At 37.1% G+C, this 25,398-nt stretch overlaps 2 protein-coding genes across 3 annotated transcripts; one reads left to right on the top strand and one right to left on the bottom strand.

Moving 5' to 3' along the window:
• Positions 1-1,323: 1,323 nt before the first annotated feature.
• LOC122140251 (mitoregulin-like) lies at positions 1,324-1,715 on the bottom strand. Its single transcript, XM_042743109.1, has 2 exons — positions 1,469-1,715; positions 1,324-1,345 (listed from the first exon to the last, which is right to left on the bottom strand). Exons 1-2 carry the CDS (start codon positions 1,708-1,710, stop codon positions 1,324-1,326), a joined length of 264 nt encoding a protein of 87 aa, XP_042599043.1. The 5' UTR covers positions 1,711-1,715.
• A 1,365-nt stretch (positions 1,716-3,080) lies between these two features.
• Positions 3,081-24,940, top strand: ttbk1b (tau tubulin kinase 1b). Of its 2 annotated transcripts, XM_042742185.1 has the most exons (15): positions 3,081-3,254; positions 6,035-6,178; positions 7,092-7,239; positions 8,427-8,500; positions 8,592-8,732; positions 8,836-8,940; positions 10,035-10,100; positions 10,515-10,607; positions 10,764-10,889; positions 11,257-11,411; positions 11,554-11,761; positions 11,873-12,048; positions 12,969-13,485; positions 20,758-22,052; positions 22,715-24,940. In XM_042742185.1, the coding sequence occupies exons 2-15, from the start codon at positions 6,071-6,073 to the stop codon at positions 23,148-23,150; spliced, it is 3,648 nt and encodes a 1,215-aa protein (XP_042598119.1). In that variant the 5' UTR covers positions 3,081-3,254; positions 6,035-6,070; the 3' UTR covers positions 23,151-24,940. The 2 variants fall into 2 exon arrangements, with proteins under 2 accessions (XP_042598119.1, XP_042598120.1); XM_042742186.1 differs by lacking the exons at positions 3,081-3,254; positions 6,035-6,178; positions 7,092-7,239; ... (1 more) ...; positions 8,592-8,732; positions 8,836-8,940 and adding an exon at positions 9,544-9,601.
• The last annotated feature ends 458 nt before the right edge of the window (positions 24,941-25,398 follow it).

Genomic DNA, 25,398 nt, shown 5'->3' with positions numbered 1-25,398 from the left:
TTGTGTTTTTTTATTTTAATGAAATGGACATTTTTGTTTTGTTCTTATTTTTTTTTAGCTCCTAAAGTTTGCAGACGACACTACAGTCAGCGGTCTCATCCAGGACAGTGACGAGTCTGCTTACAGACAAGAGGTTGAGCAGCTGGCTGTCTGGTTCAGTCTTAACCTGGAGCTGAACACTCTCAAAACGGTGGAGATGATAGTGGACTTCAGGAGAAACCCCCCTGCACTCCCTCCACTCACCATCATGAACAGCACTGTGGCTGCAGTGGAGTCATTCAGATTTCTGAGAACCACCATCTCTCAGGATCTGAAGTGGGACAATCACATTGACTCCATTGTGAAAAAGGCCCAACAAAGGTTGTACTTCCTTCGCCAGCTGAGGAAGTTTAATCTGCCACAGGAGCTGCTGAAACAGTTCTACTCATTCGTAATTGAGTCTTTTTATTTGCTCTTCAATAACTGTTTGGTTTGGTTCAGCTACAAAATCAGACATCAGAAGACTACAGAGAACGATTCGGACTGCTAAAAGGATTACTGGTGCTCCCCTGCCCACCCTTCAAGAACTGTATATAATTAGAGTGAGGAAAGGGGCTCAGAAAATCACTCTGGATCAGTTAAATTCAAGTTAAAGTTATTTTTAAACTCTTGCTTTTTAAACTCTTTTCATTTCAGAGATTAAAATGACAGTAAGGTAAGGGAATAGTTTATTTTCTAAGGTAATGTAATTGATGTAATGTTAAGTTTTATGTACTTATGCAATAAAAATGTGCAATAACCTTATATTTATTTGTTATCACCTCCACCCTAGTACATCCCTGCATCTCACTCTATTCTATTCCATTATCGTCTATAGCACAACTGTTCATATAATTTATTTATTTTTTGGATTTATTTTGCAATATTTGTCTTTTTTTATGTCTGTGTGTTGTTGTCTCTGTGTCCTGGAAGCTTATGACACTAAAACAAATTCCTTGCAAGAATACTTGGCAATAAAGCTCTTTCTGATTCTGTTGGATCAAACATGAGCTCAATGGCACAACAATAATGTGCAGATTACTTTTTATATTAATGAGTCAACGGTTAATAAAATATTTCATTTATTTCAAATGACAAAGTAAAAGCACAGACATGGTAACATGATTTATGGCTTGAACAAACATTAAAGGAAAAAACCTTATAAATACAACATTCTGCTGAGTTTTTAAAGTCCTTGAGAAAGTTGTACTGCTTTGCTCCAGCCTGTAGATTGTGTCTTTGATCCAAGGTTGATCCTGCTGGGAGCTGAAGAGGTGCTGTTATGGACTCCTCAATCTGTCTGTTTCAGACTTTGATGACCATGGCACTAAAAAGTGAAAGAGCTGTTATACTGGTTTCAGCGTCAAACGAAAGCCATTTATTCTACTCTAAGTACAATAACGACATTATGAAAGACACATGTCTCACCAGGTCGGCGTTTGGTTGTTACGTTTGTGTCTTGTTAGGTGTGTTTTTTTGTGGTGTTTCTGCGAGCTTGTCCTGTAACCTCTTTTTCCGCCAGTCCAAGAACCTTCTTCGCATCCTGTTTGCCTGCCAGCCGGCGATAAAACCAGCTGCAAACGAAACGACTATAGCGACCTGTAACGTCCTCTCCGACACATCGGCCATGTTCACCTCCGTTCGGCCACAGCTCGCTGTTGGAGGAAGCACGCGTGTGAATAGAAGTCGCATCACGTGACTTGGGCGTAACCGGCTGCGCCGCCGTGACGTTAATTTGTAGGCCAACTGAATAAAGACTACATCTACCACATTTATTTACTTGTTTGACAACCGTAGACTTTGTTTAGAAACTTGTTGAGAAAACACAGCTGCTGCAAAACTCGCATTTCAGGTCCGACTGTGCGCCATTTATGTTGTAAAACAAAATGTGAAAGTCTCTTCAAGTAATGTTAACAATATACTTTATAAACCAAAATTCATTATCATCCACACAATGAAAATTCCACAGGAAACCAAAATGCTAATTTTCTTCAGGTTCTAGGACTACAATGAAGTCAATAGCCTATGTGTAAAAGTTTAATTTGTTCAGTTAGGAAGGGGACGTTTTATCATTCATTCTGTCTGTGCCTTTACCTTGTTTGAGAAAAGAGATAAGACATATTAGGGTGAACTGCAAAAGTGGGACAGTTTTGTGATGGAGAACTGCCAGAAGTTTAATGGCTTCATCCTTTGTGTACTTTGTAATGTGTAATGTCACAACTCAAAAAAATACATAGAAACAATATTATAATGTAATTTATATGTTTATATTTATATTTATTATATGTATATGATGATAGACTTTTCTAAACAAGGCATTGTTTAATAATTTCAGGTAAACTGAAACGACATCAGCAAAAGTTTCTAAACAGTAATAATGAAAAATGTTATATATAACAAAACAAACATCTTTACAAGATGGTTTTAGGAACACGGTAGGTAGTTTGTTGCTGATCCAAGATGCTATATAAGCTCGATCACGGTTGCTAGATCATCTTAAACCAGCTAAAGACCACACATAACCAGCAAAGTCAAGCTATGAAGTAAAGCTAGGTGCCATCAACAGTGTAACCCATTAACTAACATAATCATAAATATGTTTCGTTAATTAATTTGTATTTGCTGAGATCAGTTAGATGTTGAAGTATTACCTGATGATTTCATTCAGAATGACAAAGGACCCGATGGCAATCATTAAAGACCGCTACATTTGTTTTTCTCTTCGTATTCAAGACGCAATCAATCACAAAACTAATTTGTCTCACTCACAAACTCATTTGTCTTGCCCTATAGTTAATTTTCTGGAATCTAAAGGCCATTATTTAAGGATCACCTTTCAATAGCAAGTTAAAGAATGTGCTATTGTGCATCAACTAACATAATTTCATAAGATTTATTTATTCTTTAACAACGGTTGCTTCTTCTTCGTCTTGTTTATGAGTAGTATTATTAATAGGACGTTTCTGAAGGAATTTCCTCAATGGCTGAAGTCTGCAGATGAGGGGGATTCACGCCTTTCAGGTTGCTACGCAACAGCCGTCTCCTGTCACGCATGTGCGCAGTGCATAGTGGGAGTATCCGAGCGATGCTGAATCAGTGCAGGAGCGGAGGAGCAGAGGAGGCTGGAAATGGTGCAGCATCAACAAGGGAAAAGGGCGCAGCGGTCGCGCCAACGGAATTATGCGGCTCTCCTTAAAATCTCACCTTGAGATTTTACTCCGTCGACAGAAGAACAGGTTAGTAAATAGGTTTTTGTTCGCCAAGTTATTATTTTAAACAAAAGCGCTGCCGTAGCAATCCGCTTGTCCCGTGTATGTTGGCACCTTGTCAATAGTGATGCTGCGCTGGCGCGAGCCGCAAGCTTCCATAGAAAACCAAATCTGCCACGGTCTTGACAAACTATTAAGGCACTTGGGCCGGAGTCAAAGATAGAAACTCGCCCATTTTTATATATATTATTCATGCTTAAGGAAAATCGTGAATAATTTACATTTCATGCCACATAATGCAGGTGTACGTCAACAACTCACGTGGCCTATCACTGGGAGTTGTAGTTTTTTAAAGATGACAATGTCCAATGCCGTTTATGTCTGTTGTCTCATTGAAGAACGACATATCCCAAAGTGCTTTTCGCTCCGTGCTCGAGCAGGGGAATGTTCTGCTGATTGTTAGGCATTGCCCCAATGGACGGTGGTCAAAAGATGGTTTGGGGGCGGGGCTTAGCCTTCAGGGATGCTCATTGGAGCAGAGCATGTTTGGGTGGGGTCCGTTCAGACGGATCCTTTTGGCACTGCGGAGAAAGCTGAAGATGTCAGGAGACTGAGCCCACGCAGTCCTGAGCTCCTGACATTTAGTTAAGTCACAATAATGAAGTGCTCTCAGCAAATGCTTTTTATGCATTCAGAATCTCATAATCATTTTGTTAAAGTGTACGAGTTTTCCTATGCAAACAGGTGAAGAGCATGTTGCAAGATGCGACTGAGGTTTATTCTTTGGTCCCTGCACTTGATCTAATAAAGTCAGGTTTATATTTTTATATTTTAATAGACAGTCGTGTTATTGTAGCCTACTGTATTTTTTTTTTGTAAAAATAAATACTAGCTATGCTTTATACCTCATATACATCGGAAATGTATATTACATAAAACAGGGTTATATTCTTAAAATCACAAATATTTGTTACAATTCTGTTTTTATCAGTGAAAATTTAAATGTATGAATCTACTTATAAAACTTTTTTTTGTAATTTGTCAAATTAATTTAAAAAGTTTGTTTATTCTTTTAATATTTACATTTTATTTAGCTTTTTTTTTGAGGAGTTTGATGTTTACTGTAAACAATATATGCTTTAGTGACATATTTAGGGAAGTAAAATGCAGCCACCAAAATGGCATCAGTAGTTTTTACTGTACATTTAACCCCCTAAGTTTGTTGAGAGTCTGGGTGGGGGCCCTGGATTTCAAAAGTGTGAAAAAACCCTTTAGTAATGGAAGAAACACTGGATATTTTACACATTCATTTCAAACTTTACATTTGTTAATTCATCAGTATTTAGTTTGTAGTAAAAACACATGAGAAGAGAGCAAATAGATTTGAGAAGCATTGTAATATACATTCTTTGTATAAATGTTTTATATGAATTTTAATGCATTTTCCTGTTACTATTAGCAATTACATTTCAACATTATGCACTGTATTCAAAAATAGTGCAGTTTATGGCTTAATTATGAATGTTGAGATGCCTTCCTTGGGCTTTCCCGGTTTTTAGTGTGTAGAATGAGAGTAGGTATTCACTGCAGTCTTCTGAAATATCTATATGTGTCTCTGCATTAACTCTCTCAGATGAAGGTGACAGAAGTGTTAAGGCGAGAGTCTTTTAATGTGTTTCATCAGTTTTATTAATTAGATCCATTTATAACCCATTGCATTCCTTAGAGAGAAGAATCATTTTAGAAGGTGAGAGTGATTGTGCTTTCTTGTAACTGTAAATAGAAAGAAATGTTTGAATTCTTTTAAAGATTAAGGATTTAACTTAAGCACACACAGAGCCTGCAAATGTAGACACTCATGTGAAAAATAATCTCTTATGTTTCCGTTTTACTGAGGTTGATAAGTGACTGTAACATTATGAGAGCATGCTTAAGGGTGTAGTCCAGTTCTGACAGACAAGGACTCTGTGTCTGACCGGCTCTAGTGGATACCTGATACTCTGCAGACATTACAGAAATCTCAAAGAGGCAATAGATGATTTACTTACTTTTTGATCTTTTCAGGGTCTTTGACTAATTTTAAGACCATAAATGATTTTTGATTATTTTCAGAATTATATGTTCAACAATGGTTTATGCCTGTTGAAATTAATAAAAATGTATGTCATTTTGGCCAGATTTTTACAGTTAATGCCCTTGTACGACCTGAAAATGGGATCATTGATTATGGAAAACAGCCCAGCCCTGGATACTGACCTCCAGAGAAACATATGTCTGTTCCTTCTGCTGTCTGTATTGTATTTTTCATTCTGATAGAAACAATGCTGTTTTTGTTGTCTTGTCTTGTATTTGGTTTGTGGATAATTATTTTAAAACCTGAAATACTTATTTATTTTCATTTGAGTTTTTATCCTGAATGTTTATTATTTTTAGGGGGTGTCCATTTTTGATGTCTTAGAATATTTCAATCTTGTTGCAGCATCCAGCAATTCCTTGTTTAAGTAATATTTGTTCAGACTGAAAATCTGTGATTTTTAAACTGTATTTAAACCTGGAGATACTCAGAAAGTTTAGGTTAAGAAAAAATGAAACCTAGAAAAGTTATGTAAAATACGATTTTCATGGTTATCATGATTTCATGCTAATTAATGGTAACTAATCAAATACATGCAAAAGAAGAACATACCAAATTCCAATTCATACCATACCAATTCTTAAAGAAAATAATTATATTTTGACCCCACTATGCACTATTATTTTTTATTATAGCATGCAAGGTTAGCAGTTGTGTGCACACTGTGTTGCAGGTAAATGGCAGGGTTTGGTAAAGTGCTGGCCAGCCGATGCAGTGCGTAGGGCCAGGTGTCCAAGGCGACGAAAACATGAACGGGGCGGGGGAGCAGGTCGACATCCTGCCCTCCAACTGCTTGGTAAAAGAGCGCTGGAAAGTGGTAAGTGTGTGTCTATATTTAGGTGGGATTGTGTTTGTGGAATAAAGATGCCCAAATTTTCTGTTGCCTTTGCAGCCTCATTGCACAGGACGAAACTGTCCACATATGACAACAGATGCTTTCAAATCAACTCAGTCTGGCTTCTCTCCAAAATGCACCCAATCCATTTGGTTGTGGGCCAGTTCATAGCATTTCTCCTTCAAGTCCTTCAAGCAGATGTCCTTAGAAATGATTTGTGGTGGTTTTACTGTAATAATATCTTTAATGGGGATAGTAGCGGTCCTTAAAACAGAGTCTGACTCATCAGTGACTGGCTTAAACTTAATTCTTTCATATGATAAAGCATGTTTAAGCCAAGATTAATCAATATGCTTAGTTCATGCTACTAGAACTGAATTGCTTGGAATTGAATTAAATCTTTCATGTTAAGTAATATGTTCTGTGATTAGAGCAGCTAAAGTAACTCAGCCGTTCTGTTTTTGTCATACAATTTATTGCATGTCAAACAAATCTAGCCAGAAAATCCTCAAAAGCGTTTCTGTGAATTTAGCTGATGTACTTGTCCTGTTTAGCAATACGGGACTTTCTCAGATTTTAGACTGTTTATTTATGATGTACAGTATGCTCTTAAAGACTCTTTATTGGCATCTGTTTCAGTGAAGAACTTTCCATTGCACAGATGTTGAAAATAGGTTCTTTAGATTATTAAAATGTTCTTCACATTAAGACTGGTCGCTGAAAGGTCCCGTGGAGATCCAAAAATGGTTCTTTTTTGTCATCGCTGTAAAAAACTATTTTTAACAGTATAACTATTTTTAAAACCAGCTCAGAGCCAAAAGCATGTGGAATAGATGACACACAGGTTAAATCAATGCTCTGCCATGACTGATCTTGCTATTGTTTGTATATTCAGCTGAAGAAGATTGGGGGTGGAGGGTTCGGGGAGATCTATGAGGCCTGTGACCTGTTGACACGAGAGAATGTGGCTCTTAAGGTGGAATCTGCCCAACAACCAAAACAAGTGCTAAAGATGGAGGTTGCTGTGCTAAAGAAACTACAAGGTGAGGAGATGGAGTGGATGTGGATATATTGTGTGTCCTTTATCATTCTTACAATTCAATTTAAACATTATGTGCTAATGTTGTTGCTTCTAAAGTTACTGGCCAGTTTTCAAGATTGTTTTATGCATTTGCCAAAGCTAATTTTCACTCTCATGTGTCAATTGACAAGTTCATTTTGGACTATGTTTATGTATATGCTGATACACTACCATTCAAAAGTTTGGGGTCAGTAAGATTTTTTTACTTTTATCCAACAAGGATGCATTAATGTAATCAAAAGGGACAATATTTATAATGCTACAAAAGATTTCTATTTCATATAAATGCTGTTTCTTTCAACTTTCTATTAATCAAAGAATCCTGAAAAAATGTAATATTTTTTCCATAAACCTATTAAGCAGCACAACTGTTTTAAACATTGATTATACTAATTAAAAGAGACACCAAGATCAACATATTAGAACAATTTCTGAAGGATCATGTGACACTGAAGACTGGAGTAATGACTGCTGAAAATTCAACTTTCCCATTACAGTAATGCATTTTATTTTAAAATATATATTAAAATAATTAGTTATTTTCATTTGTAATAATATTTCACAGTATTACTGTTTTTACTGTATTTCTGATCAAATAAATGTAGCTTTGATAAGCATAAGAGACTAAAAATGTACTGACTCCAAACTTTTGAATGATAGTGTACAGTACATATTTGTCTTAATTTTAATGAGGCAGCAAGCAGGATGGTGTATGTGTAAAGATATGTGACAGTTTATCTGTTAATATGGCCATCATAATCTTTTCTTTTTTTTTTTTTTTGTGGATGTGCTCATATAAAACACACACAGAGATGCACTGTGACTTTCATGCCTGTCAAGGCAGTTTGCCTCAGCTGTAGTAGGTAATGAGCGTGAAGTACTGAAGGGAATTGGGATTACCACACTGTTTTCTCTCTCCGTCTCTTTTTTGCTGCTTTCTTGCTCTCTCATGTCTTCATAACCTTCATGAAGGACGTGCTGGAATTCCAAATGCCACCACCGCTGTCTCTAACTGCTTGCTGAAATTTGTGTTTTGTATGTGTGAGAGTGTATGTATTCACATATCCATGCAGAAAGGAAAATGTCAGCTGTAATAAATGGGACTTACAAGTAATATATATGACATTACTGCTTTCATTTCTTGTGCAGGAAAGAATCATGTTTGCAAATTTATTGGATGTGGAAGAAATGACAAGTTCAATTACGTTGTCATGCAGCTGCAGGTACCGTATTTTTTATTTGTGTTTTTATGCATGTTTTTGTGTGTGTGTGTGTTTGTATGTGTGTGTGAAATCTAATTCTCTCTTTCTGTAGGGAAGGAATCTCGCTGATCTCAGGAGGAGTCAGCCCAGAGGGACGTTCAGTATGAGCACGACTCTACGGTTGGGGAAACAGATTCTGGAGTCCATTGAAGCTATTCACTCTGTGGGCTTCCTGCACCGAGACATTAAACCTGTATGTCTTGCTATTGATGATATGATCTCTTCTCTTCTCTTCTCTTTCCCAATCTGATTACCTGGCTCCTGTCAGCTGATACTGGTTTCTCTCCTATCCTTAGTCTAATTTTGCCATGGGGCGATTGCCGTCTACCTGTAGGAAATGTTTCATGCTGGACTTTGGTTTGGCACGACAGTACACTAATACGAATGGGGAAGTGCGGCCTGTAAGTATTGCTTTTGCTTTATTTTATGATACAGTCTTTTTCCTTATTTATATTCTCTCAATTACCATTTCTGTTTGTTTTATTTATTTATTTATTTTTATTGGAAATTGCCTAATGAGCAGCATTTTTCACATTACCATTTTGTGCATGTGCAGTTTTTATATTTAGTTGTGAAGTTTTATGTTTCAAAAGTTATTTCAAAAGTTATGCACTGATATAAAAATTCTGACCAGGTGTGTGTGTGTGTATATATATTTTTGTGCATGTGCAGTTTTTATATTTAGTTGAATATATATATATATTATTATATATAATATATAATATATAAAGTATTTAATAACAGTGTTATTTAATTATTCTTTAAGACTTTAAGTCAGTATTATGTACAGTAGCAACAAAAGTAATGTAAAAACATTGGAAAGGACAGCAATTAATAATGGCGAATAACAAATATGGTACCAAAGTATCATGCATTCCTATTTATTTTATTATTTTTCTATTATTTGCTTTTTACTGATGATTTTTATTATCTGTGTGTTGATTCATTTTTATGTTTCACTTTTCTCAGTTTTGTTTTGCAGTTCTGTTTTGGCTCTCATGTTGAATCGCATGCTCCCCCACCAAAGATGTTTGTCCCTGTTACCATAGCGACAGTCATATTGTGAGTTTTCCAAAATCTTGAAAAGATTCCTTCCTTACCCTCTGAAGGCTCTCAGAAATTACCCACTCTTCTCTTAATGGTTGCGCCCTAAACGCTAAATCCTGAAGCATGGCCCCTTTGGACACATTCACACCCATGCCATACTGTCCCATACCTACATCCTACTGTACATCCTCCTCTATGTAAGAGTGTCCCTGTATGTGTGTGTAAATGAATTGTGCTCAATCAGCCTTGGAATCCCCAAAAAAGTAAAAAGATCATAAAAGTTTTCTAAAACATACAGAATTCCTGTCGCTCCACCCTCCCTAATATTTCTCTCTCATGTTTGCTTTGTTTTGATTATGTGTTTACTTATTTCAACCTAAGAGTTAAAGTCTGAAATGAAAGTGATATGAATCCTTATTATGAGTCTCTTTTAAATGTTCTGCTTTAGCCCAGGACGGTGGCTGGGTTCAGAGGGACAGTACGCTATGCTTCCATTAATGCTCATAAAAACAAGGTAAGTTTCAATGAGGATGCCCACAGACTGCACACAATCCATTCACTGACTGTCTAAAGTGTATCATGCACAAAATTTGGTGAACGCTGGCTGCATTTGCCAGTTTGACTCTGATTTATTGGCTTTAATGAATCTTAAGTGAGTGATTCTTGGTCAGAATTAGCTACATTAAGAATTTTTTTTTTATTATTTTTATATTTATGGGCATTTTCTGCCTTTACTGGGACAGCACAGTAGAGAGCTGACAGGAAAGCATTGGGTGAAGAGAGAGGGGCGGGATCAGTAAAGGACCTCGAGACGGGAATCGAACTCGGGTCACTGTGAGCGCAGTTGCCACGAGGCTGTTGGCGCCAACATAAGAGCAATTTTTTTAACAAGAGCACAGTTTTTAAAATGTTTTACTCTTTTTAACAGGAAATGGGTCGTCATGATGATTTGTGGTCATTGTTTTATATGCTGGTGGAGTTTACTGTCGGACAATTACCATGGCGTAAGATAAAAGATAAGGTGAGACACTTGTGTCACACTCACATTAGCCAGTCACTATGAACATAATGGAACTGAAATGAGTGAATTAATCATTGTCTTAAGAGCTTTTTGTTTGAAATATTTTGGGGTTGTTTTTGCTGTTAATTGTGTCTGTAATGTGCATCTGGTGAACAGGAGCAGGTGGGACAGATTAAAGAGCGCTACGATCACAGGCAGTTGTTGAGACATATGCCTGCTGAGTTTCATGTCTTCTATGACCATGTGCTGGATTTAGATTACCACACCAAACCTGATTATCAGGTAAACCATTCATTTTTCAACAAGAATGTATTAACTTAATCATAAGTGACAATAAAGACATGTTTAATATTATTAAAAGAGTTTAATTTCAAATAAATGCTGTTTTACAATATAATAAAACAGAAAAAAGCTATTTTAAATTGCAGTTATGTCACAATATTACGGTTTTTACTGTTTTATAATTAAATAAATGAAACCTTCCTGTGCATAAAAGACTTTTAGAAACATAAAAATATTTGTACTTGTACTTAAGATTTTATATATATATGTGTATATATAAATACATTTATTTTTATTTTATGCAACTATTTTGAGTGTTGAGTGAATTTTTTATTAATTTTCTTTCTTTGTGATTTCTCTGGTCTAGTTGCTAATGTCAGTATTTGAGAACAGCATGAAAGAGAGGGTGATAACAGAAAACGAGCCTTATGACTGGGAAAAATCTGGAACAGATACGGCCCTCCCCACCAGCACACACACGCCACAGCAACAAAACACACGGCAAACTGCCGCCATTGTGGGGTAAGAATATGTACACATGCTCTTATAACAGTATCCGATCATTTGCACAGTGGGATGGGATTCTGGACTCTGAAATTACCCTGGAGTGACTTTGAAAAGACTCTGATGTGATTCTGATTTGGCTTTGAATTGTCTCTCTCAGGATGTTGAATGTGACACTGGTACCTGGTGAATTACCGAGGGAAAACACTGATGATGTTCTGCAAGACGAACACCTGAGTGACCAAGAGAACGCTCCACCTGCTTTGATACCCAGCAGGCCAAGCGAACCTCCTCCAGCCCCACCTACTGGTGAAGGATGGGATGAAACTGACTTCAACCGTAACAAACTCAGGATCAGCATCAGTAAGGTATTATTTTTAATATATTATACCAAATTATTCACATACATTTTAATGTCTAATTAGTATAAAAACATGATTTTTGATCAGCTGAGTGTTTAATACTGCTGGTCTTCTCAGACGCAAGTAGCAGCAGAGGATGGGGAGGAGCCTGCAGGAGGAGGGAGGTCTGTTTCCCCGGCGAGGGGGGGAGAAGCAGATGCTCAGGCCCGCCCTCCAAGGTACCGGAGAGTCAACAGCCCAGAATCTGACCACTTGTCTGCTGCAGAGGATAGAGGAGATGCCGCAGATAAACGGTGAGGAGAGTGTGTGCTTGAAAATGTATCGCTCTGTACTTCTGGCTGACATTTAGCTTTTCTAAAGGTCATTTGACCGCATGTGTCTTGTTAGTGAGGAAAGCATGCAAAAGTGGCTTTCTGATCAGAAAACATGTAAAGTTTGTGTTTGGTACTACAAAATTTTGCTCTTGCATTTTGGATGGCTTCTGTGAATTTAATTGAAAGTAAAGTGCATACTGTTCTTAGTATGGTAACATTTGGCATTTTTATGATCAAAAGGGCTTGGCATGTTTAAGAAACCTTTTATTTTTTGGAACAGATTAAAATTAAAGACTAAGATTTTTCTTGGATGTAATGTTGCATGATCTTGACCTAACCATTTTTGTTGAAATTTATGATTGTCTAATCTTTCATTAATTAAATAATTATTAAATTATCTCATAGGACTATTAGTCAGACTGGGATTATTAGTGATTATAAATTAATAAAGTAATTATAGTTATAGTAAAGTTATGAAGTAATTATAAGCATAAAAAAATTACAATACTTAATATAATAAACAACGACCATATTTATTAATTTCTAAGCTAATTATTAAATGTAAAAAAAAAAGTCACATGATTCTTCAGAAATCATTATAATATGCAGATTTGGTACTCAAGAAACATTTCTTATTGTTATCAATGTTGAAGACAGTTGTGCTGCTTTATATTTTTCAGAAAGGCATTTAGTGGAAAATATTTTTTTTGTAACATTATAAATGCCTTTACTGTCACTTTTGATTTAATCATCCTTGATCAATGAACAAAAATATGCATATTTAAAGAATGTACTGACCCCATACATTTGAAGGGTAATGTTCCTACAATTTAAAGTCTGTAGTTAAATGTGTTGTTGTCCAGTTGATTCTGTCTTAGCCTTTGTGTGTTTTGTGGCAGCTCTCGTTTGGACATGCTGGGTTCTCCATCCAGGCACATCTACTCTTCCCAGCCTGCTCAAATGCTCTCTTTAGAAGCTGGGCAGGGAGAACGACTGGCCGGTGGCCACCATGATGTCTCTGCAGACGGCGACCAGGAAGCCCACAGCAATGCCTTCATCCGCTCAGTCCCACTGGCAGAGGAAGAGGACTTCGACAGCAGGGAGTGGGTGATGATTGATAAAGAAACAGAGTTGAAAGACTTCCATCCTGGGGCAGAGCCCACAACCTCAGGCACCACGGATGAGGAACCAGAGGAATTACGCCCCCTTGAGGACCACGAGGAGAGGAGAAGGAGAGGACATATGCACAGGATGGGTGGAGCTGAGGCTGTGGTACGACCCAAGACACAACGTGGGATGCTGATTGTAGCAGAGGAGGAGGGGGCGGGACCAAGCCCTGCCCATTCACCTTGTCACTCGTTGCCTCATACCTGCCCAACAAGGAGGGAGTCAGAGCCGTTCGGACCTAATGGACCGGTAAGGCACACCTGAGTGTGTATGTGTGGATGTGTGTATGGGTTCTCCTGATCACCTTGATATGTTTGACGATGTTTAGCTAAAATCATAACAGAAGTCTATTTTGAAATATAATTTATTACATTTTATCCCATTATCACACACCAGTGGTCTGCAAGTCCATTGTTATTATCAAAGTTAGTGTGAATTTTAGTAGGCAATTAATTTTATTTCTGTATTGTGACATATCTGAGTGAAAAACTAGATAAGCTAGATAAAAAGATTGCCATTTCAAAGGAAGAGCAAATTATTATTTACTTTTATTTATTATTTACTTATTAATTAGGCCTTTTTAGAATAAAAAAGCTTAAATAATAAATTCGAAATAACAAACACAGATTAACAGTTTACTTTTTTTTTTTTTTTTTCATCTGTATGAATAAATACATATATGACATTTTCTGGTGTAAAAGAATTTCCAGGCAAGTTCTAATGATAGACTTTCCAACAAGGAGTAACATTATGAAATGCATTAGGTTCAGAATTTATTAATCAAGTTTAATGTTAATTTGTACATATACTACAATTCAAAGGTTTGAAAAGTAAAACCAGTAATATTACAACTGTTTTTATCTGTTTTCTCTTTTATTATTTTAAAATTTAATTTATTCTTGTGATGCAAAGCTGAATTTTCAGCAGCCATTACTCCAGTCTTCAGCGTCACATGATCCTTTAGAAATCATTCTAATATGCCGATTTAGTGCTGAAGAAATAATAAATCGCTGAATAAAATAATTAATTTCTTTCCAACGGTAGTGTACTTTTACATTTCATGTTGTATTATTTAATGTATTATGAAGGAACAAAAATTAGCAATGAACAAAAGCTAGATTAATAAACAGAGTAAGAGTATTGTTGTTTATGATACCTAATGCATTAAGATTCTGTTAAGGAATTTCTGGCATCTTGAAAATTACTGTGCTAGGTGCTTTATTATCTCTGTGTGTGTTTAGGTTGTGTTAAGGCTGCAGTGTTATGATATACTGTATTATAATAGTTATTTTTTGTTATTTGCTGATTATTTTTGTTTAATTAATTAAATAGTAAGTGAAAGGAAGGTATATTTATTTGTTTGATTGTATTGTAATGTAATTTGATTATGATTGTTTGTATGTGAGTCTTTGTGTACACCCTTGATGTACGGTATGTGTGTTATGTAATCTTGTGCATTTGTGTTGAGCTGCATGTTTTAGGGTTCTGTGGTTGTGTGTGTGTGTTTGTGTGTGCGCATCACGCTCAACAATTCACAGCCAAGCTTAGTTTGCTCATTGGTCATACAGGGGTCTGTGTGCACACTTTGGCTCCTTCACAACATATAAAGCATACATTCACCCGTACGTAAGCATAAACAAGCCTGTCTTTAGCATTCAGACAGATGTGGGCTGGTCTTGTCCTCTGAACGAGTTACAGCACATCTATGTGTTTGTACCACCCATTTGATACAATGTTTCGTTTATCTCTTGTTTTTTATTGGTGTGTTTTTGTGTGTGCATCACACACAATCTTAGACAAAAAACACACTTTTTTCAGTACTTCGCGTTTACGTTTTTTCTCAGCCTGATTCCTCTTTTCCTCCGCTCTTATTGGTCTTTTTCAGTTGGAGGAGGACAGGCCACACCCACATCACTCATTCCCGAGGCCCGCCCATTTGAGAAGACTGGCGTCGTACATGTTTTCCTCCGCTACCATGGACACGGAGACCTTCCCACATGACCCCGCCCTTGGGGGAGCGACCATTCAGCGCAGCCGCTCGGCTGAAAGCAGCCCCGCCCACCGCCACGCCCATCGCAGACACATGCCCCTTATGCCAGGCAACCCCAGAGCCCGGCATTCAGTACTAAACCTCCCACGCCTACACATACAGCAAATGCTGGCCAAACTTATGAACAAGACATGATTCCCCCACCATCAGCACACACACAGGCACATGTGTGATGCCATTTAATATAGAAGGGGTGCCCACTTTTTTTGCCCATAGATGAACAAAGTTTAGTACGGGCAATAAACTTGGTCTGTGATTGTGAGATTTGTGTATGTGTGTGTGGGTGTGTGTGCATGCGTGTGTGTAAGTGAGATATGAGACACTCTCCAGCTAAAGTGATTTTTTTTAATTGGATATTTGAAATTAAAGGGATAGTTAATCTAAAAATTCTAATTCTGTCATCACTCACCCTCATGTTATTTTATCCCTTATGATTTGTCTTTTGTCCCAAAAACAGCTCTTTAAAATATCTTCTTTTATGTTCCACAGAAGAAAGAAATTCATACAGATTTGGAATGACATGATGACAGAATTGTCATTTTTGGATGAATTTTCCCTTTAAGCACTTGGGACGATTGGAGAAAGATAAATTATATTGTGTTCTCCAAAACAAAGCAATTCTGTACTATGATGTATTTACTCGTAGAGACACTGTACAATACAGTTTTTGTAAAACAGAAAAACACAAAGAGAAAAACACATTTTACCTCCATCAAGGATTTTTCATGCAGACCTGCTGTTGTCTGGCGGGACAGGCACTTTGACTAAAGTGACGAGAATATAATTTTTTTGTTTTGTTGTTGCTTAGGCTTCTTAGATTCCATCATCTTCTGTGTACGAGGAGAGTTGTGATGCAGACTGGATATTGTGATTATGTTTTTCTGGGTTGAATGTCATTGAATTACAATGAATGTCAGCCTAAAGCAGATACTCAAAAGTATGCGTTCACCTGCTGAGTGTTAGTAGAGGACACTAGAAGGACAGTGAGTGCTTGCTAAGCTATTTTTTTGCACAGTCTATTTGCATTAATACGATCTCAGCACATAGAGAATCTGTCAAACACCACAACGCACACCTCCAGGCGGGATATATGGCTTTCCTAAGCAAACATGACAGAATATGAACTGATGGATCTCTTTATATAGATTCTTATAGCCTTCTTTCGTTGCTGAGAGAAAGCATTACATTACCCACATACAGTGTGTGTATCCTCACAGGGTTGGACCTGTAAAATAATCTAGTTGCTTGGATCCTCTGGCATTTCAAGGAGAGTATTTTCACTGTATAGAAGAGAAAATGAGTAAACAAAGATGGAGAGGTGCGAGTATTAGGCTTATATTAAATGCTCTGCACGGCTGAAAGTATGTAGACACATTTCTATTGAATGAAATTGCCTGTTTAAGCTACATCCTTAACTAACAGGTGCAGAAAATCAACTATACAGCCATACAGCCTCCTTAGACATTTTTAGGTGAATGGCCTTGGTTTAAAAAACAAAAAAAACTAAACACTTAACAAATGAATGTGGGGTTGGTGTGTGATCTCATACTTTTGGCCATGGAGATTAATCGTGATAACACTTTTGTCTTCCAGATTAGCTATAAAAAGATATTTAAAGATTTTCTTTTCTCCACCATAACTAGTATCCTTTAGCATTACAGAAACATATGCATATTGCTTTCAGATGATATTAGGTTCCATGTGAACTTAAGCTATGCTTATCTGAGGGCAAGAAAGTCATAAACACGACATCCTCGATGTCAAGAAGTTTGACTAATACGGAGTTGAGAATCGATGAAAGTTTTGGAATAGAGATATATTAAATAAATGAAGTGCAATAGAGCTTAAGGCAATAGGTGTGTAAAAGGAAGACTGAGCCTCTTTCTTTGGTTTTGTCACACATTAGTGGTTCGATACACATATGCAGATAGTTGAACTTAACTATAGTTTATCATTCAGCAAATGAATGTTGCCGTTTTTTGTTCCTGGCCATAGACTTGTCATGCTACTTCAGTGTATAAAGTCATAATAGTCTCACATAAATCAATGTATTATACAGGGGAAGTTGTGGCCTAGTGGTTAGAGAGTTTGACTCCTAACCCTAGGGTTGTGGATTCGAGTCTTGGACCGGCAATGAGGTGCCCTTGAGCAAGGCACCGAATCCCCAGCTGCTCCCTGGGCGCTGCAGCCTAAATGGCTACCCACTGCTCCGGGTGTGTGTTCACGGTGTGTGTGTGTTCACTGCTGTGTGTGTGTGCACTTTGGATGAGTTAAATGCAGAGCACGAATTCTGAGTATGGGTCACCATACTTGGCTGCATGTCACGTCACTTCACTTAAATAAGCTTTTGCAGAAGTGCAGCATTGTTGTCATAGAAAGTAGATCACACATTGTGTCATAACCAGGCATAACGCCATAAACTGACAAGTGTTTTGTGCTAACCAGCAGTAGCCACAATACAACATTTTGTCAAATACATCGTTTTTATTTCTAGTTCAAAATTAGGCTTAACCCAAAACTGTACATTAGACATCCTATGCTCTGATCAGTGTTATTTTAGTATTTATATACTTATTGTAGTAAAAATTAGTATTTTGAATTCGCTTTTTTAAATATATTTAAATTTTAGCTTTATTTTTATTCCAGTTTTAGCAATTTTAGTACTTCAAACTCTTTTGTACTTTAAACCTTTTTTATTTGTCAAGGTGACACTTCTAACTTTTATTTAAATTGAAGTTTCTCATCTAACTTTTATATTGTGTTTTATTTTAGCTTAATTTCAATTAATGAAAGGTATTTTTAATAGTTTTAGTTTTACTTAATTACAACACTGCCTCTGATTGGCTGATTGTGTCACATTTTAATGGACAGACACTTTGGTTGTGCCTGGTTAAAACAGAGTGTTAGATACTTCCTATGAAACATAAAGTAGCATTAACACAATAAAATCTTTACATTATCTGTATTGTAAATTCCTCCAGCCTCAGTTAATTTTAGATATATACATATCTGTGGGAGGAAATGAAGATTGATTGTTTATCGGTGTATTGTTTCACTTGAAATTCATGCTGTAAAAATGCTATATGACTCAATGCTGGATATCAGTGCATATGCGAATCTTTCTGAAGATGCAGAGTTTCTTCTTAAACTATTATTTGCCTCGCTGAGCCAACTGCAAAAAACTCTGGGTGGTCAAAATGCATATGTATGAATACAAAAATACAGTATTTCATACTGGTTTTGAACTCAGTGTTCTTAGCAGTTGGCTTCTGGTGTCTGTGCTGCTTTGGGTGTTTTAATGCAATTTACACCAATCACTGTTTATCTGGGATAACCAGTGTACTGTAATGTGTGTGTTCAGAAGAGTCTGTAGTCTGAAATGTGTGAGACAGCTATTCCAAATGTCTTCCTAATGGAGAAGATGAGCACAGAGTACTATACATAGAGACACAAAAGCTCAGCCTTTTTTGGTTACGCAGGATAATAGTAAGCAAATATATTTCTTCATATCAGATACACTACAGTACAAAATTTTGGGGTCTGTGATTTTTGTGTGTGTGTGTGTGTGTGTGTGTTTTAATGAAAAACAATAAAAACAATAATATTGTAAAATATTATTACAATTTAAAAAAAAAATTCTATTTGAATATACTGTAAATTGTTATTTATTCCTGTAATGGCAAAGTTGAAATTATTTTGATTTGGCCCTCAAGATTTTTTCTTCTTATTTCTATTATTTTAAAAAGAGTTGCATGCATCTGTGATTTTTGGATGAATAGAAAGTAAACAAAAGAAACAAACAAGCAGCATTTAAATAGAAACCTTTTGTAACATTAGAAATGCATTTACCGTCATTTCTAACCAATTGAATACATCCTTGTTAAATAAAAATATTAATTTCTTTAAAACATATATCTTACTGACCCCAGAATTTTGAAAATTAGTGAATATCCACATTCTATCACATTCAAATCTGGAAAAGACAAATATCTTGTTATTGGCATGTTATTTAAATTCTGAAAATTTCTTATGAAGAAAATAATTTCCTAGGAAATGTAGTGTTTCCAAGCTGGTGAAGATTTAAACAGTGCCGGTGTGTATAATGTGATGTAATGTTCAGATAGTTTGAGGAAGGTTAGTGGAAGTTTCACACATGTCTTCTCTGCTTTACTGAGAGACTGTAAATAATGTTGTCCATTACTTCTAAATCTAATTGGTGTTCCATGTAGTACCATATTTTACGCTAAATTCAATATTCACTCAAGCCAAACGGCTTTTCAGCTTCATGCAATTTAACATTCATGACCTCTCACATTCTCTGTCTCTAACTGGGTCAAACTTGAGCTTGTCAAAACAGAGAAAAACCTTGAGCTCTGAGCAATGTACAGCAGTGTTTAACAACATCTGTTTGTATAAAAAAAAGTTAATATGTATTCTTTTATGTATTTAATAATGTATTGAGAAAAATCTAAAACCATGTAGGTGGCTTCTCACAGATCAGTATTGTTATGAATCAATTTGAATGAATTTTATCAGTCAAAATTTATATCTTACGCTGAACTTTGTATTGCTGAAAAATTTTACTCATCAGCTGATCCCAGACCTGCTCATAGAAGCATTACATGTGTGAATCAGGGTCAACCTTCAACAGCAAGAGTCTTTCACAAAATAGCTAGTGCAATAAACACTATAGGGACTGTATAGTACACTTGTAATAGGTACAAGCATGTATTTTTAGGCTTTTGTAAAATTGTAACTCTTTGGACAGATAGCTATACATGCTGTTGTACTAACACATTCCTCTTTCTCATCACTCGTGTGTGTCCACTGCTGTACATACTGTTGGCTGAGCACTGTCTTTGAGTCTACACTTGAAATCACAAATGGGCTAAATCATTTAAAAAAAAAAACTGAGAAAATATTACACTGTAAAATGGACTTTTGTGCCTTTTTAACCATGTATGTCATTCTAAAAAGACAATCCTGCAAAGCTTGTATACAACCAAATCACAAGTAAATAATCTAAAAAATGACTAAAGAGTGGAGTTTTCTCTCACAATTGGGATTTTTTTTTTAAATTATTCCTTTCAAAGTCTTGTTGTGTAGCCATAATTTTTTTTTAAAGTTATGACTTACTTATGATTATACATATATACGTTTTTATATATAATACAATATATAAAAAGTAAAAGTAATTTATATATATATACACACAGACACACACACACACACACTTTATATATTAATAGTAATTTATATATTAATATTAAATATATATATATATTGCTTATAAAAGTAGTTTATATAGTATAGTATATATAGTATATTATAATAAAATTACTTTAACTTAATTTCAGTTTTTTAACACATGCTGTGCTGGTTTTTATATGAAAGTTCACAGAACAAATTTAGTTAAACATCTCCAACTCTTTCACCATTAATTCACAATTTTTTTTCTTGCATTGCTACAGGAGGCTGCAGTGGCTGAACCTTTGCCTTCGTCCTCTCAGATGCGTCTGAAGCGAGTAGACTTTGTGTCTGGTGTGTTGATGTTTGACGATCTGAGAGAGGAGGGTGTGAAGACTGGCTCAGGCAGTGATGGAAGCCCTCGCAGTAGTGAGGGAAGTCCAGAGGGTGCTGCATCCACCCTACTCGCCCCAGCCCACCGGGACCACGAGCAGGAAGAGGGCTCACGCACACTGGTGCTTGTGTCTGCTGGTAATGGGCAGTTTTCGCCTGGTGACGGGCAGGGAACTCTTGCCGCATTGACACCGCAGGGTGAGCGACCCGTGCCGGATGAATCTGAACCAGGGATTCTTTCCTCCGTCATTAGGTCGGAGCCCAGGCCTATTGTCATGACATCTGCAGCTGTGATCACCAGCGGTTCTTCCTCACCGCCGTTCACCAAGGTGGAACGCACTTTCATCCACATTGCTGAGACAACTCATCTCAATGTCATGACAGCCAGACACCGTCTGCCTGTACTGGATGAGCTGATGTCTACTGAGCGTGAGGAGACAGGTGGAAAGAAAGAGGAGAGGGAACAGGTCAGTGAACGAGAGCAAAAGGAAAGTGAGGGGATTACATTAGAAAGAGGAGAGGAAGAAGAAAAAGTAAAGGAGAGTAACAGAGAAGAAACAGTGGCTTTGTTTTTAGCCGAGTCACATGACCAGCCAGAGAGTACAGTTATTGAGGAAGAAGAAGTCTTCAAAGAAGCCAAACTGGAAGTCAGACTAGAGGGTGTCTCACCAGGAATAGACCAGCAAAAGGAACAGGAGCAAGAAGAAAGTCCATCACTAACACCTGAACAAAACAGGGATGCAGAGGTGGAGGATGAGAAGGATATGTCTCCACCAGAGGCGGAGTCACCTGATAGAAAGCCACTCCCACAGAGGCGGAGCCGTATCCCTGTGCTTATGTCAGAAGAGGAAACAGGATCAGACAAGTCATCACAGACGAGTCAAGAGCAGTTTCAGCGAACTCGCAAAAGCCGACAACAGCAGCTGGCTCGTCTCGTCCTGGAGCGCAAACAAACCCACCTGATTCGCTCTCGCTCAGCCTCCTCGCACTCCCCGACACTCTCAACCACTGCATCTGAAGATGAAATCCACCAATCAGACGACTCGGCGAGAGGAGAGAAAGGAGCAGATGGGAAAATTAGGAGCAGGATCCCTCGTCCAATCACACCTATCAGGGGGTCATCTGACCAACTGGGCGGCACGACCCTTCCACAAACCCAGAGATCTGTGTCTTTCATTCAATATAGGTGGGTAGAGCAGAATTTCAACTTAAATGTTATTCATCTGAATCTACACTACGAGTCAAAGTTTGGACACACTGAATTTATGCTTTTTTTTGTTTTGATTTTTTTGTTTTTATTTTTTTATTTGAATCTTTAGTAAGATTAAAAGTTTGGATATACTTAATAATAATAATAATAATATATTATATCTTGATATTAATATCTCTACAACAGAAATACATTACTATTGTAATACCATAATATTGTAATAGAGTGTGCCACATTTTCTGTGAACCGCTTCATAATATTGTAATAGAGTGTGCCACATTTTCTGTGAACCGCTTCATTTTGAGATACTGAAAATATCCTAAGGCCCTTGACCCTTTGTGTGTAAACAAACACAGTGCTGCACTTCACTCTGAAGCATGCAGCAATAGACTCTATCATTATTTTATTAAATTGCAACCTTTTGTGATTTGATAAGAGCACTAAACCAAATCAATTTTGTTTTTAGTTCAAGTGATGTATGGTGAACAATTGGGTGTTCATCGTCAAATTTTTGACATTGAATGGTCTACCTCAGATTTTGCTTGCCACCATTACTGACAAACTATATAAAGAAAATTATGCAGACTGTCCTATAATACCATTGATTGATGTGACTCATTGTTTCCTCTCGCCAACAGAACCAACAGTTCTGTCAATCCCAGGATTCAAAAGTCTGCAAGTCTACACACAAATATCCATCAGCAGCTGCCTAAACCTCAGCTCCGTCCCTCTCAAACACTTCCACCCCGTCCTCCATCTTCAGGCCCTTCCCAATCACAGGGAAGTCGGACCGCCACACGTACCGTTACTCGTACCTCAGCTGTTAATGCCACCCGAAGCATCAGCACTTCCCCTCGGAGCTACTCCACCTCTCGCACCGACAGCCCTTCGCCTCAGCGCATTCGCCGACAGCCTGCAGCCAATGAAACGCAACGACAGCCCAAACCTCCTTGCCCACCGCAGTCCAAATCCAAACCTCAGGATTCCACCCCCAAAAAGAGCAAAACCCACCCATCAACTTCATCGCAAAAGGCAAAGAAAGATCCACTTGAGTCAAAGACTAAAACAAGATAATTGAGACTTCATTCCTTTAGGTGATCTTCATCCTCAGCATCATCATCATCATCACAGTCACTCTCTGAGTCATCAGTGTTGGACTGTGCATCTCATTAAACGCAACAAACTCAACCGAACAATATGGATGGATGTGTTCATTATTCAGCCAAGTGACTGCAGCAGCTACGAAATACCTCTAATGAGGAGAACCTCTGACATTTATATACACACACATACACACACACACAGTGTGCGTGTGGGCGAGTTGTCATTAATGAAGTGTGTTGGACAGATGAACACACCTCATATGCCTTAAAATAATAATTGCTGCCATCACAACAAAGCTTCCACAGGCTCTACCCTCCTGTCAACGCCACTATCATGTTCAATAATACAACCACATTACAGTAGATGCTATTTATTTAAATTGAATATCACTTCCAAAACGTACATTTTTGACCAACATCACAATATCAGAATCTGGACAAAATAGCTTTATTGAAACTTACAAAAACCTAAAATGTTTCAAAAGTCCCAAATGCACTTATTACTCAATTAGCTGGTGTTTGGGACAGACTTTTATATCAACTTGTGCAGTCAATTTATGTGTGCTAAAATTTGTATTTATCTCAAATAAAAATAATAATAGTCATATGCACAAAAACGTGGTGGTTCTGTGCAGAAGAAAAAATATTCTAAATTGAATCTCTACACAGAGCTAAAGTGACTAACCTTGCTGCTACAGTTTGATGTCAATCATACAATCATCTTGGCCCCGCCTACTTTCTCTGATTGGGTCAATCCATCCGTGGCACTCGTCTGCTAAATATATTTGTAACCGGATCCCGGAGCAGCGGCATGCATTTGGAAATGCTCGTCCGCTTCTGTTTATTGTGTTTTGCAAAAGATAATGTAAGCAGTACTTTTGGAAAAAACAAAGTTATATTTTTGTTCCTAAAAACAACAAAAAAAGATTAATGGATGAAAATAGGACTAACTTAGTTGCATTTGTCTCAGTCTCAGGCTGAAAATGCACCATTCTGATCTGTATGTAAACTTTACAGTTCAAAGAACGCTTGAGGAAGCTGAATGATGGTCGAAGAGAACATGAAAGCTTCTCAAAAATCTGACACACACCAAGGGGGATAAAGCAGCAGGAACCAATAACGTGTGTTGAAGCAGCATGTGTGGGGGTTGTAAATGTTCTCTAGGATGTTATTTTTATGCAGTACAGCTACTCCTGAGTGTCCACAGCATGTGTTCAAAGACTGGTAATCTGACGTGGAGTTTAAATGACTAAGGTGCTATCAAAGAGTGTTTCTTCATGCTTGCTCTAGTCATTGGTGTTTTTTTCTGTCCTGTGCTGGGATTAAAACCCGAACATCCATGAAGATTGTCACATCAACGGAAGAGAAAAATGTCCTAGTGCACACTAGCCAGTGTTATTTGCGATTTCACTTAAAGGAAGTGCTTTATTTGGACCATGCACACTGCAGAACCATTGCATGCTGTTGTTTGGGTGAAATAACAGGAACATACTCTGCAGTATATTCCAGATTTTTCCATCTGTGGAGAATTCAAAAGACTCTCTGCTCTTAATACCAACAAGATATGAGGAAAGACGTCTCCTTTTGGTCATCTCTCTTCAGTGTGTTGCTTTGAGATAGAGAGAATTTGCATGAATGTGTTTCATGAATCACGATTGATTAACTTATACTATGGAGATACCTTTCTGAGTTATACAATTAAAAATTATAGCAAATTATCAATGATGCCATTCAATAAACGCAAGTTCCATCACCATTTCAGTTGATGGTTTGTGTCTTTTTTTTCCCCAGAAAAACTCAGTGGGTTTTCTGCATAGGGAATCCGCATGTCCTGGTTGTGGTGTAAGTGAAAAATTAAGTATCATCTGCAAAAAAAATGGAGCAATAACAGAAAAGCTTTAGAACACTATGTTATCACCTCATCATAGATCTTAGTTTCCTTAAGACTAGTTTTGGGATAACATGGGGGATAAAATTGGATGTTTCTGTTACCCATGTGACCATAAAGGTCGTTAAGAATGGTGGAAATGCAATAGCTGGTTCTTGAAATGTACTACAGTTCAAAATTTTGGGGTTGGTAAGATTAAATAATGTTTTTAAAAGAAGTCTCTTATGCTCACTAAGACTGTGTTTCCAGTTTTTGATCTGAAATGCTGTTAAAACAGTAGCCGTTCACTATTTTAACGTATTTAAAATATATTAAAATTGTAAACGTCTAC

The sequence above is a fragment of the Cyprinus carpio genome, chromosome B17, assembly GCF_018340385.1.
Source record: "Cyprinus carpio isolate SPL01 chromosome B17, ASM1834038v1, whole genome shotgun sequence".
NCBI lineage: Eukaryota > Metazoa > Chordata > Actinopteri > Cypriniformes > Cyprinidae > Cyprinus > Cyprinus carpio.
The sequence above is the reverse complement of the archived record's forward strand: the minus strand, read 5'-3'. Positions and strand labels throughout refer to the sequence as shown.